The 14347-nt window shown below is 41.0% G+C and overlaps 1 protein-coding gene across 4 annotated transcripts in view; it reads left to right on the forward strand.

The window, feature by feature from the left end:
- Window positions 1–14347, forward strand: part of ubr3 (ubiquitin protein ligase E3 component n-recognin 3) — a 353894-nt gene that overhangs the window by 1910 nt on the left and 337637 nt on the right. For all 4 annotated transcript variants that reach the window (XM_078552128.1, XM_078552129.1, XM_078552130.1 and 1 more), the window contains exons 2-3: window positions 8612–8751; window positions 11725–11892. In XM_078552128.1, the coding sequence (XP_078408254.1) occupies window positions 8612–8751; window positions 11725–11892 (308 nt within the window). The remainder of the gene's footprint in view (window positions 1–8611; window positions 8752–11724; window positions 11893–14347) is intronic.

Below are 14347 nucleotides of genomic sequence, written 5' to 3' on the forward strand. Positions count from 1 at the left end.
CACTATTGGTGGCTATACCTTCAGCTGTCTAGACTCTAAACTCTGGAATTCCCTCACTGAATCTTTCCTCCTTTTAAGATGCTCATTAAACTTTACTACTTTGATCATCTGCCCTAATATTGCCTTAGGTGGCTTGGTGTCAAATTTTGCTGTATAATGCTCTCATGAAATGCTTTATGGTTTTTTTTATTGTGTGGAAGAGACTTGTATAAATACGAGTTGTTGTTGCCTTTGACTTTAATTTTGCTAGGGCTCCTTGATAGCGCATTTTGTCAAATGCTGCCTTGACGTCAAGGACAGGCACTCACATGAGGCTCTGGAGTTTGGCTCTTTTGCCTATGTATGACCCAAGGCTGTAATGAGGTTTGGACATAGGTGGTCCTGGCGGAACACAAAATAAACATCGGGGAGCAAGTTATTGCTGTGTGAGTGCCGCTTGTTAAGATTTTGACCCCTTCTATTGCTTTGATCAAGAGTAGACTAATGGGGTGGTAATTGGCCAACTTAGATTTGCCCTCCCATTTTTTTTTGACCTGGATGCATCTGGGCAATTTTCCACATTGTTGTTAAATGGCAGTATTGTAGCTGTATTGGAACAGCTTGGCTAGAGATGTGGCATGTTCTGGAGCATGTCATTAGCATGACAACCAGGATGTTGTTGTGGCCTGTAGCCAGTGTCACAAAGTACTGTGTAGTTAATTAAGTAGTTTTGAGGTATTGACTACTGGTGTAATAATAGGGAGCACAGTAGCCAGCTTATGCACTGCATGGAGGTAACTGACCAGATAATGTGTTTCAGTAATGGTGTTTTGAGAAATATGCTAACTATGAGATTGGGAACTCCCCTGCTCTTTTTTGAATAGTGTCATGGATTCTTTCTTTTTAAATCCTCCTCCTGAGAGGGCAGATAGGGCTTTAATTTAACATCTTGTCAGAAAGATAGCACTGATGGATAGCGCTCCTCTAGTACTGCATTGATGTGTCAGTTTGCATTGATATTACAGCTTGGATTATAAAGAACAAAATGGAAGGTCTGTGATAGGGTTGAAGACAGGAAAGATTAAGTGAGAAAAGAGTTGGTGGTTCAGGGACTAAAGGAGTGCTAATGGGACAAGTAAAGAAACAGAAAACGTGTCTGAAAGAGATGTGAGTATGGGAATAATGAACAGCTGCCTTCTGAAAGTAAAGACAAGTGAAAAATGAGAACAAGAGGGAAATACGCAAAGAAAAAGGAAGCAAAATAGGGGCAGAGATTGTGGTCTGAAATTGTTGAACTGCACATTAAGTCCAGAATACCGTAGAGCTCCTATTTGAAAGATGAGGCACTATTTCTTAAGCTTCATTGGAATAGTGCAGGATGCTGACGACAGGTCAGCATGAGAGCAAGGTGGAGAATTAAAATGACAGGTGTCTGAAAGCTTGCGGACTGAAAGTGTTCACTCTATCTGCATTTGGCCTCCTCATTGTAGAGCAGACAGTATAGTGAGCAGCAATTACAGTGTACGAAATCGAAAGAAGGACACTTAAATCTATGATCACTTGAAATGAGTATTTGGGGCCTTGGACAGTGAGGAGAGGGGACAGAAATAGGCAGGCATTGCATCTCCTGTTCTATGCAGGTGCTGTGGGAAGGGGATGTTGGGGGTGATTGAAGAGTGGATCAGGGTGTCATGGAGAGAACGATCCATCTTGGAATCTGAGAGAACAGGCAAAGACGTTTGGTGACATCATGCTCTGAAATGGCAGAGGATGATATGTTGAATACCTGAGGCTGGTAGGATGGAAGATGATGTCAAGGGAAACCCTCTTGTAACTCTGGGAGGGAGGGAAAGGGGTGTGAGCAGAAGTGTGGGAAAAGGATGGTGTGCTTGAGAGCTCTGTCAACCATTGTGGAGGGAGTGGGGAATCCTTGATTGAGGGGGGAAAAAACAGACACACTAGAAGTGTTTGTACGAAAGGTTGCATCACCAGAACATATGTGACGGAGACAGAAGTTGGAATGGGGTCCTTGCGGGAAGCAAGGTGTAAGGAAGTGTAAATGAGGTAGCTGGGATTTGGTGGATTTATAGCAGGGGTGTCCAACCTTTTCGTGCAAGAGGGACTCTTTCAAATTTTTTCTCGTTCTTGGGGCTGGTGAGCAAATTTTGGAAAGCTAAGGCTATAGAAATTTACCTTGCTATTAATCTAAACAAAAAATGTGCATTTTTTTATGAACAAGCTTCAAATGGGGACTAATTAGCTTGCTTGATGAGAATTTTGAAACCAAGGCGTTGCTTGACCAGGAACCAATGTAGGTCAGTGAGTGCAGGGGGTGATGCAAGTTAGTCCTGAGATGATGAAAGGCACTGTAATGCAACTACTTTTTATTTTTCTTGATTTTTTTTTCCCCCTTTCCTGCTGTGCTTTGAAGATTAGGCCAACCTAACGCTAAGAATTGAATCCAACTATGTAGGTACATTCATTAAGAGCTTTTAAAATGGAATGAAGCTGCTGTCCCAACATGGCCATATTTTGTGTAAACTGCAACCCCTTTCATTGCTGTCAAGTCCAGCACTTGAACTAGCTGCTTATAACAAGCATTTAGGCTGATTTAAGATGGTTGACCTATATCTGACAGCCCAGACTGACAGTCAATGACCATCAATGAGGATTAAGCAGGTGAAGGACTGAACCACCGTCGGCATTTCTGCATGAGTACTTTCTGCCAGGAAACGGTAGGGTTGGCCCAAAGCATCTGAGGGTCAGTACTCCAACCCAGCAACTTCAGGATTTCAGCCCTGTGGAGTTTTCCTACTGGAAAGAAAGGTGCAACTTGTGCACAAATCCAACGCAAACAAAAACCAAACACAATAGGAATTTGGAAACAACATTTCAATTCCGTGCTTGTTGCTTGCAGGAAATTAACAGAATAATGTGGGATTTATCGGAGCAATTACTGATCAGCTTCAATTCATTCCTGTCAGACAAACATTCCCTTGCAGCCTTTTTCAAACCCCCCCTCTCCAACCCTGTGAGGCAAGCACTCCCTCGCAGCCTCTTCCACCCCAGCAGGCAAACACTACCTTGTAGCCTCTTGCGCCCAGTAGCCCCTCTCCCTCCAGACCCGCTGCTGCTCCAGTGCTTGGGCTTCAGGTTGAGAGACGCCACTCGTCTTCCCACTGCTTGCTGCTCTTCCAATTATGGATTGTTTCTCTCCTGTGATTGGGGGAGCAGCTCCTTACAGAATCTGTCACTCCCACTTGTAGGTGTTTTGAACATTGTGTAGCGGGCCAGATGGAAACGCTTGATGAGCTGACTCTGGCCCGTGGGCTGTATGTTGGACAAGCCTGGATTATAGTGAGTATGCATTGATGGCCTATTGCAAGAAATGGAGAAAGGGAAGTCAAGGAAGGGAAGAGTTGGAGATGGGACTGTGTGAAGGCGAGGAAAAGATGGATGTTTTAATTCTATGCTGCTAAGATTTTCTCCTGTGAAGTTAAATTTATGTCGCCAAAGATTTCTTTTTGGGCTCATAATTGCTCAATCTCTGTTTATAGCAATAATGTTACTTATAGTAGTATAGGTTTGGCAGTTTTGTAACAATGGGAAGAGCTGAGGAGGTTGGCTAACTGAAATGGTGACTGGTTGAATTGTGCTTTGGGATGTGAATAGAGATGCTACCTAGTTATTTGTGGGTAATGATATTATGAAGGGTGCTTTGTCGACAAACTGAAGGGGAAGAAAGTCTCAGGGAAATCTTCCTCTTACGCAAACAGATGGCGATCTGTTTTTTGCGATAGCAAAAGGCTGTTAGGTTTAAAAGTTTCAAATCAGTTTATTATTGTAAAGTTTAACTAAAGTTTATAGAGTTAGTAAGTTGTGTGTTTTTATTTTCATAACAAAGGAGTGTAGGAAATTGTTCTAGCTGTGAAAACTGTACACTATTTGTTCATGCATTTTGTATCAATAGACTGGTTGATGGTTTGAAACTGTGCTTTATTTCCGAAAAAGTTGTCCAGCTTTGATTTTTCTCGACGCATATTCACATAGGTATTTCAATGAATTATTTGCAGGAAGGGTTCTCGTAGACTAATAGATGTTTGTAGCACAGAGGGAGGCCATTCGGCCCTTCGTGTCCACGCCGGTCAACAAAGGTATGACTTGGTTCTGTACCCTGTATTATGCTTCCTGGGTCATGCTATCATTTAACTAGTTTATTGAGCAGGAAAAGGAGCACCATGTATGGTAGGAGAAGAGAAATTTGCTTATGTAATTGGTGATGCTAAAGACAAGAGCCTCTTGTGTGAAAACCTGAATTCAACTGTTTTTCACTCTACTTAACAACTAGATAAGCCCAATGCCAAAAAAAACAGGTTGGAGGTGGGTAACGTGGGTCTAATGGTGTTTATTTTATTGCTTTCTGAAACCTGGACAGCCATAAAAGGGCTTGTGGTTATGTTCCTTATAAGCTGAACACAATAACCAGAGTTTTTGTTAAACCCTGATCTCAGTACAGTGCCAAGTATTGAGAATGTAAAGATAAATTTCAGTTCATAAACTGGAAGCAATCTTTAGCTTCTATGCATGAGGAAAAGATACTTTGGTGTTCAAAATTATGATGGTTAGATTTACTGTCCAGCATAATTTACCTTTTTCATGAGAGATCAGTTGATGAGGTGAGAAGATTGATTGACCGTGACATCAAGGTCATTGTTTACCAAGTGTAGCATCAAGGACAATTGAAGCTCAATGCGGAGGGGGGCATACTTAGTACAAAGAAAGATGGTTTTGGATGCTATGGGCCAATTATCTCAGCCCCAGGGCATTGCTGCAGGAGTGCCTCAGGGTAATGTCCTAGGTTCAGCCATCTTCAGCTGTTTCAGCAATGACCTTCCCTCCATCATAAGGTCAGAGATGGATGTTCAGTACCATTTGCAACTCCACAGATACTGAAGCAGTCTGTTTTATGTGTAGCAAGACAACATATAGGCTTGGGTTGATAAGTGGCGGATAACATTTGCCCTGTGTAAGTGCCTGGCAATGACCATCTAGAATCAGAGAAAAGTTACAGTACATAGGCTATTCAGCCCATTGTGTATGTGCTGACCAAATAAGAGACAGCCGCTCATTTTTACTCTCACTTTCCAGCATCCGGTCCATTGCCTTGCAGGTTACGGTGCTTCAAATACCTTTTAACTGAGTTGAGTGTTTCAGCCTCAGCCACCAATTTAGGCAGTGAATTCCAGATGCCCACCACCCTCTCGGTGAAAAGGTTTTCCCTCATGCCCCTCTAATCCTTCTACCAGTCCACCTTAAATCTATGCCCCCTGGTAATTGAGCTAGGGAATACCAATCTCTCCTATCTACCCACCCTTTCTAGGTCCCTCATAATTCTGTACACCTCAACTAGGTCACCCCTCAGCCTTCCCTGTTCTAAGGAAAACAACCCCAGCCTATCCAATCTTTCCTCAGCTGCAATTTTCCAGGCCTGGCAACATTCTTGTAAATCTCCTTTCTATCTCTCCAGAGCAATTAAAGCCTTCCTGTAATGTGACCAGAACTGTACACAATTCAAGCTGTGGCCTAACCAGCATTTTATACAGTTTCATCATTACATCCCTGCTTTTGTATTCAGCACCCATCCAGTAAAGGAAAGCATTTCATATGCTTTCTTTACCACTTGTCCTGCCACATTCAGGGACCTGTGGACATGCACTCCAAGGTCTCACTTCCTCAACCCCTCTCGATATCCTCCCATTTATTGAGTATTCCCTTGCTTTGTTTGCCCTCCCCAAATGCATTACCTCTCGCTTCTCTGGATTAAATTCCATTTGCCACTTTTCTGCCCACTCAACCAAGCCATTGATATCTTTCTGGAGACAACAGCTATACGTTTCACTGTCAATCACATGGCCAATTTTTGTCATCTGGAAATTTCCCAATCATTGCTCACACATTTAAGTCCAAATTCTAACTCCGTCTCCAACAAGAGAGAATCCAACCATCTCCCCTTGACATTCAATGGTATTACCATCGCTGAATCCTCCACTATCAGCATCCTGGGGGTTACCATTGACCAGAAACTGAACTGGACCAGCCATATAAATACAGTGGCTACAAGTGCAGGCCAGAGGCTACGAATCCTGCAGCATGTTACTTGCCTCCTGACTCCCCAAACCCTAACCACCATCCACAAGGCACAAGTCAGGAATGTGATTGTATACTCTCCACTTGGAAGAATGCAGCTCCAACAGCATTTGAAGCTGGACACCATCCAGGTCAAAGCAGCCAGCTTGATTGGCACCCCATCCAACACCTTAACGTTTCCTCTCTCCGCTGGGCGACAGCAGTGCATATCAAATACAAGATGCACTGCAGCAACGTTCCAAGCCTCCCTTGACAACACCTTCCAAACCCACAACGTCTATCACCTAGAAGACCAAAGGCAGCAGATGCATGGGAACCGTGCAAGTTCCTCTTCAAGACACACACACCATTGTGACTTGGAACTATATGCTGTTCTTTCATTTTTGCTGGGCCAAAATCCTGGAACTCTCCTTTAACAGCACTGTGTGGGTATCTGCACAAGATGGACTGCAGTGGTTCAGGAAGGTGATTCGCCACCACCTCCTCGTGCAATTGGGGATGGGCTACAAATGCTGGCCTTGCCACCAATGCTCCCATGCCAGGAAAGAACCAAAAAATTGCTCCAGTTAAATATCATAAAAGGTTAATTAAAGGTTTATTTTGTAGTTTCCACACAATAGAAATTTAACAGAGTAAATTTCTAGAAAATAAGTAGTTGTTTGCCGTATTCACTATGTTGTATGAGCAAATTTTGTATACAGAGTAACTTATTTTGGAATTAGAAATGTAAACATACATTTTAAATTTCTTACATTCTACTCTGAACGATACAGCACAGAAGGAGGTCAGTTGGCCCATCGTGTCTGTGCTAGTTTTTATGAAAGAGCTACCCAATTAGTTCCACTTGTCTGGCCTTGCCCCATAGCCTTGCAGACTTAGTATTTTCAAGTACGTGTGAAACTTACTTTTGAAAGTTGCTATTGAATATAAAAAATCTGATCTCCTTTCCTGGTTCTTTTGCCAATTTCAATAAATCTGTTATCTGGTTACAAACGCTCCTGCTAGTGGAAACCGTCCCTCCTTATTGGCGCCACCCCTCTAAATCTCGCTCTAAGGAGAACAATCCCAGCTTCCCTATACCTCTGTACAATTGAAGTCCCTCATCCGTGGTATAATTCTAAGTCTGCTCTGACTTCTCTGCAAGATCTCAACATACTTCCTAAAGATGTTCTCATAATCCAGTCTGCCTTTTATATTCCTGAAGTTTGCTACTATCATTCTCTCTATTTATTATATTTCCAAGTTTTGTGATATTTGCAGACTTTGAAATTATGCCTCCTGCACCCAAATCTGGTTTATTAATTAACATGAAATCAAGAGAGCATTGTCCTAATATCAACCCCAATGGGGATGGGGGGTGGGGGGGTGCCGCGCCATGATATATACTTCCTTCCAATCTTAAAAGTAGCTGCTCACCACTACTCTTGTGCTTTCTGTCTCTTAGCCAATTTTGTATCCACACTGCCCCAGCCACTTTAGGCTTAAATTTTCCTAACCAGTCCATATGCACAATTGAAAATTCATTTTATGCTGGTTTGTTTGAGTTATCATTGTGATGGTCCTGCAGCACTGCAGATGGAGCTTAATAGCACTTGGGGATTGAATGAAGTTTAGTTTACTGGATGATATCTGGGGGAGAGTGTCAAGGTTTGGATGAAGTTATTGGTAGTGGCAGCATCAAGTGGGATCCTGTGATGTGTTTAAACTGGATGAGTGGTAATCTCAGAATTTGATAGCACTGGAGAGGGGTGTAATAAGGTGCTACAACAGTAATTGGGGGAAGGCCTGCCTTTGCAGGGAAGGTTTTGCAATCTGGCAGTGATGCATGAAGATATTGAGATCTGGGAACACTGGATGTGATCTCTGGATCTATGAGCACTATAAGGGCTCAAGTTTGGAGAAATTGGGCATGTCCAAGGAACTGATGGAATGGGAGGGATACTTCATGGTTGGGGAATGCTGGATACATGTGTTAGTTATAATCCTGAACAATTTTTATCATATCTCGATGCCTAAATAAATGCAAATATGACGTTTTTGGGATGGGAATCTTATCAAGGTGAGAAGATCAAATTTTGTGGAATGGAAGATTTTGTCAATCAAAATTTGGCATTAGACACAGCAGAGCTGTACTTTGTCTCAGTCATTTTCCCTCACTTCAACTTCAGAAGAGTACCCCTACTGCAGGAATGTCAGTTTTTTCCACATTACAATCCAGGCACCTCTTGTATTTTGAGTGAGTGCACAAACATTTGGTCTGATTTTTGTTTTACAGCATGTTTGTGTTTTCTAGCAACTGGCTTAAAACTGCCAAAATATTTCACCTATTAAGATAAGTAAGCTTTATTACTAATAACTCCTCCAGAAGCAAACTTCAGGTATTGATTCAAAGCATCCTGAAAGAATTTCCATGTAGCATTGTATATTTGTATTTTTTCCTATGCTTTACCTACCAAAAAAAATAACATTTAAAAAATTCTTGTAGGTTTTGTAAAAGGCATCGATCTGCAACAAGTTCAAATATTCCTTCTGTTCCTAATGAACTGATGATGATGTCTGAACATATACTCCCTCGAGTTATCCTTCGTCTTATTCAGCATTTACGGGATGGCTATAGTGAACCAGGTATGGCTACTGTCTGTTTTATACCTGTTTTCCTGTATTCTTCCCTAGGATTTATAAAAAAAAATCTTTAAAAAGTTGGTAGCATTCAAAGTAGAAAAGTTTGGATGGGATGCATCTTGGATTACTGAGGGAGGCAAGGGTGGAAATTGCAGAGATTCTGGCCAGTGTTCCAATCCTCCTTGGATATGGGGGTGGTGCCAGAGAACTGGATGATTACATGTGTTCAAAAAAGGGAGATGGATAAACCCAGCAGTTACAGGCCAGTCCACCTAATGTTGGTGGTAGGGAAACATTTAGAGACTATAAACATGGGATGGGATGAATTAATTGAAGCTTAAAAAAGTCCTAGGGCTACTAAATGAAAACCAGCATGGATTTGTTTAAGGCAACTTGTGTTTACCTAACTTCAGAGTGAGTTATTTGAAGTAATGGAAAGGGTTGATGTGGGCAATGTGATTGTGTATATGGACTTTGAAATGACATTTGACACAGTACCAAAATTGATTTGAAACCAAAATTCAAATATGGGATTAAACAGACCGTGGCAGTGCACGTGCAAAATTGGTTGAAGGGCAGGAAGTAGAAGGTAGTGGTGAATGGCTGTTTTTCAGATTGGAGGGAGCTATACAGTGGTGTTCCCCCAGGGTTTGGAATAGGGACTATGACTTTTTTTGGATAATTAATTTGTATAATTATTGACCTGGATTTGGTAATACAGTGTATAGTTTGTGGATGATACCAAACTCAGACAATTAAGCAATGAGGAGGATGTTGGCAGACTTCAGGAAGATATGGACTGGGGAAATAGGAGTCCACTGACTTATGAAATTTAATGCAGTGAAGTGATAGATTTTGGTGTGAGAAGAGTTAATATAAACTAAATGGTCCAATTTTAAAAGGGGTGAAAGAACAGAGAAATTTAGGGGTACATGTATACAGATCTCTGAATGTGGCAGGATAAGCTGAGAGTTTTTTAAAAAAAAAACACATAGGATCATTGGCTTTATAAATAGAGATATTGATATCAAAGGTAAGGAAGTGTTGCTGAAGTTATAAAACACTGGTTAGGTCTCAGCTGGAGTATTGTGTTCGATTCTGAGCACCACACTTTTTAGGAAGGATGTCAAGGCCTTGACAAGGATGCAGAAAAGATTTATTGGAGTGATACTGGGGTTGAGTGACTTCAGTTATGTGGAGAAGCTGGGGCTGTTCTCCTTAGAGCAGAGAAGGTTAAGAGGTGATTTGACGTGTTCAAAATCATGAATGGCTTTGATAGGGTAAATAATGAGAAACTGTTTCTGTTAGAAGGATCGGTAACCAAAGGACACGAATTAGTGAAAGAACCAAAGGTGATGTAATTTTTTTTGGCTTTGTACAGAGTTGTTGTGATATGGAATACCCTGCCTGAAAGTGCGGTGGAAACATTAATTAGTAACTTTTAAAAATGTATTGAATAAGTACTTGGAGGAAAAAATGCACAGGACTATGGGGAAAGGGCAGGAGAGTGGGACTAATTAGATAACTCTTTCAAAGAACCAGCACAGCCATTCTATAATGATACATAAATTATTGTAATATATTGACTGGAATGTGGTGGTGATCCTTGTATTACCCAAGGGAGGACATTTGGTATGATGATTTTATCACCTTTTTCTAAAAACATATAAAAAGGGGCAGGAGTAGGACACCCAGCCTTGTGAGCCTGCACCACCATTCAGTACAATCGTGGCTGGTCTTCTACCTCAACTCCATCTTTTTGCATTATCCCCATATCCCTTACTCCTTGGTATCCAAAAATGTATTGATCTCTATCTTGAATATACTCCACAACTCGGTATCTGCAATCTCACAAAGTGTACATATGGAATATGAACTGTGATGGATTTTAGGGTTGACTTTTTTAAATGCATATTAAATTATACAAGAAAATAGCACAGTCGCCAAAAGAATGGCACATCCATAATAATTTTATATAATGCCATTTCTCTTAATTGCTTGATGTCCTGGAAGGATTTCCACACAGCAGTAAAGTCCCAAATTATACCTAGGTCAATGTACTGTGTTGTGGTCACAGTTATGATCCCTGGTTTGTTCTAAGTTAACTTATCTCTCTTAAATACTGCAATTATCCTTCATGTCCTTGGGCTAGGGAGGAGAAAAATAAGCATGCAGTTGACCACCTGCAATACTCAAATGAATGATGAAACCTATGAAGCCAACTGCTGACAAGTGCCTGAGGAGAGAAATTGAGAGAGCAAAGGGTAAAATTTATCAATATGTAGCTTATTGAACAGAATTATTTACCCCTTTTCATAGAGATAGAAATACCACCTCCTGTGATATAATGTCCAATTATCACTTGAATTATTCCAGTTTCCACTGCCCTATCCAGATACACTCCTATATAATTGGATGATCTGATATGACCTTGATATTAGCCCTGAAATTGATTTTTAACAATTTGTACTTATGTCTTTTTGTCCTGAAGTCATAGATTAACTTGAAATATTGTTTAGGATTAACCTTTTCTTCTCCACTTATTTGTTGTGTTTTGCAAAATACTGCTTTCTTCCTCCTTTCGAGGCTGAAGCATTCGGATTTTCCTCTTAACTTGGTCTTCTCATATGCTTTATAGGCATGTGCTTTCCATGTGCTTCTGTAACAAGAATGGAAGGCTTATTGCCGCCCAATTTAAAATGCACAGATTTGCCAATATGATTTGATATTCTGTATGAAAGGTGAATTACTGATTTGCGCTGACTGGTTGTGGTTAGTGTAGAATTCTCAATCATCTTTTATGTAGTAGATGTACTTTCAGGAAAGTACACCGAGAAATGAACATTTGATTTCCTGCCTTGGTATTAACCTATTTACATAGTTGTTGGCACATCACCTATTTTTAAGGCTACACTATGATGCAGGTATGAGTTTATTTTATTCAAAATATCATAATTATTTCTGCTTCGCCCATAGTTTCTGATCCAGCAACTGAGAGAGATCTCCAGAAAACACTCCAACTGATGGAACCCCTGATTTCTCTTCTTGAAGATCTGACCAAGATGGGAGGGGCAATGCGATCCATCTTGACAAGAGTTCTTACTAATCATCAGATATACAAAGACCTTAGCTCTGGTGACCATTGTAAGTCTGGTTTGTAAAATGGCTTGACATTACAAACCTTTTAATTCAAAATTTCCTGAAATGATTTTACAAAGTACAGTTAGCAAATCTCAAGTCCATTGGCTTGCTTGGATTGAGTTGACTTTGCTCTATAACATAGCTGATAAAAGATGTGAAGATGCAATTTAGGGTTTAACTGATTCAACTAAAGCTAGCCATTACATAACCTTAAAGTGTATTTGGATGACTTCCATCAGAGACTTTTTAAGGAACAATAACACTTTTTTTCCTTTAGGCTGTATAGCTCTTGTGCTTGCCTTCAATTTATCTATCTAGCTACCTCATCTGGTGCAAACCTGTTGAGCCAAAGGGTTGAATTGGATATGAAGCATTCTGATTGACTAACATGTCCCATTAACTAGTGGAGAATGCTGATTTGCTTAGTTCAGGAAGTAAAAACCTGAACCACTTTTTGTGTATTTGCTAAAAGTAAAAAGAATTACCAATCAAAATTACAAAAAGTATGAGATAGAATTAAATTATGGCTTTATGGTTCTGAGTGGTTGTTAGCCCCAGCTGTAAAGCTCAAGAAACATTTCTAATCCAACAAATGATTTTTGGAAAACTTCTTCCAGTGCCTTCAACTTCTTCAAATCATATGAGCCTCACAATTCTTAAACTTTCCAGTTTCTCAATTTCTGGAGTTTAGACTGCTTTCTTTTCTATTTTGAAGCTATGTAACCCCAGTCTTGGTTTTTCTATGGGAGAATTATAGGTCATTGTTTCAAAATAATAGCTGATAATTTGACTTTATAGCAGCTATGATTCTGATACTGCTACCCTCCTGTACTACAGTCTACTTGTCAGTTCTGCTTCCGGAGGCAAGACATTTTTGTCAAGTTTATCAGACCACATAGCTGGCTTACTAATTACTGATCCCTTGGTTTGCTATTTCCAGGGAGGTGGTGCAAATATGGTATTGGATAGCTTTGTTAATATAGTGTAATGTGCACTGCACCATATCTTGCGTATACCATATCATTATAAACACTCTCAGGTAAAGTTTCCTCTTTAAAGCGTGTGTGAGGTCCTTCAGGTTGCTGTGCGTCTGCACAACTTGGAGAACATGACTCTCGGGCAGTGTTCTCTCTTAAGCTGTATAAGTGTGCAGCCATGCAGCAATTGGAAATGTTGTGCAGGGGCCAAACAAGCCATGCACAAGCAACGTTCCCTTAAGATGTGTGCATGTGCAGTCGCGTGTCTATTTTAAAGGGACTGCCATGCAACAAGTCAGTCATGCACAACAAAGAGAAGTTACAGGGCATATTGCTCTTGGGATGATGCATTTGTGTAAATGTGTGATGTAGGTCATTGGACAGAGAAAAAGATACCAAACAGAATAGGGGCTAAGATGCAGCCCTTCGACCTCAGAAATGTCAGAGGTGGAGCTGTTGAGCTGACTGGTGCCATGCATGTTATCATGGGAGACCAGTATGCGATTGCAAAGCTAGGGAGGATGACCAATTTTTCTCTAAGATGCAAAGTGATATTTGCTGTTTTCTGCATATCTCTTAAAGCTAACATAGGGAGAACGTGATGTCTACCATCGATCAGTCTGTTCTTGAACCCATATTATATTGCCTAGTCAATGGAGCCTGGCAAAGACCTTCCCAGTGATGCTGAGGAATGAGATGCCCTGGAAGTTGTTGCAATCCGCTTGATTCCCTTTGTTCTTGTATATTGTGGTGATGTTTGCATCATGCATATCCTGTGGGACTGAGCCTTCTCTCCAGTAGAGCAGGAGGAGATTGTGAAAGTATGGCAGCAGGTGGAGCTTTACATACTTGAGTACCTCAGGGTATTCTGTCCTTTCCAAGTGCTTTCCTTGCTGCTAGGGACTTATTGGCCTTTTCAAGCTCAATTAATGAGGCTTCTGAATCAAACTGATAAATGACAGGTAGTTGTGGAAGATCATCAAACACAGACAGAGACATATCCATCTGTGTATAGCTGGGATTAGCGCTCCATCCAGTAGACCATTTGCTTGTCTTGCTAGTGAGTACTTATCTCATCTGTGGATTTCAAGGGAGCAGCTTTGGTGATGGTGGGGCAGAGTGCACTTTTGATACTGCTATACGTTGCAGGAATGTTACAGTTTGTCTGTCTTTGCATATATTGATCCAGTATTTGCTGGTGCATTACCTTGCTGTCTTCCGTACAAGGTTTGTACATGGCTCCTTCAAGATCCCCTGTGGTTCAGCCCAGGGATGTAGGGTGCCTAGTTGATATGTCGCTGTGAGGAGGCACATACAGGGGGTGCCTTGGCAAAGGCACGAGAGACTTAAGCACATATATCATCTTTACAGTAAGCTAGCGAGCAGCACTCAGATAATGAAGCTGCACTTGACGCATAACATCACCCTGTGGCAAAACCACTGACCGTTTTGATATCAAGAATGGGTGAACCAGGGCTGTC

The sequence above is a fragment of the Cetorhinus maximus genome, chromosome 11, assembly GCF_964194155.1.
Source record: "Cetorhinus maximus chromosome 11, sCetMax3.hap1.1, whole genome shotgun sequence".
NCBI lineage: Eukaryota > Metazoa > Chordata > Chondrichthyes > Lamniformes > Cetorhinidae > Cetorhinus > Cetorhinus maximus.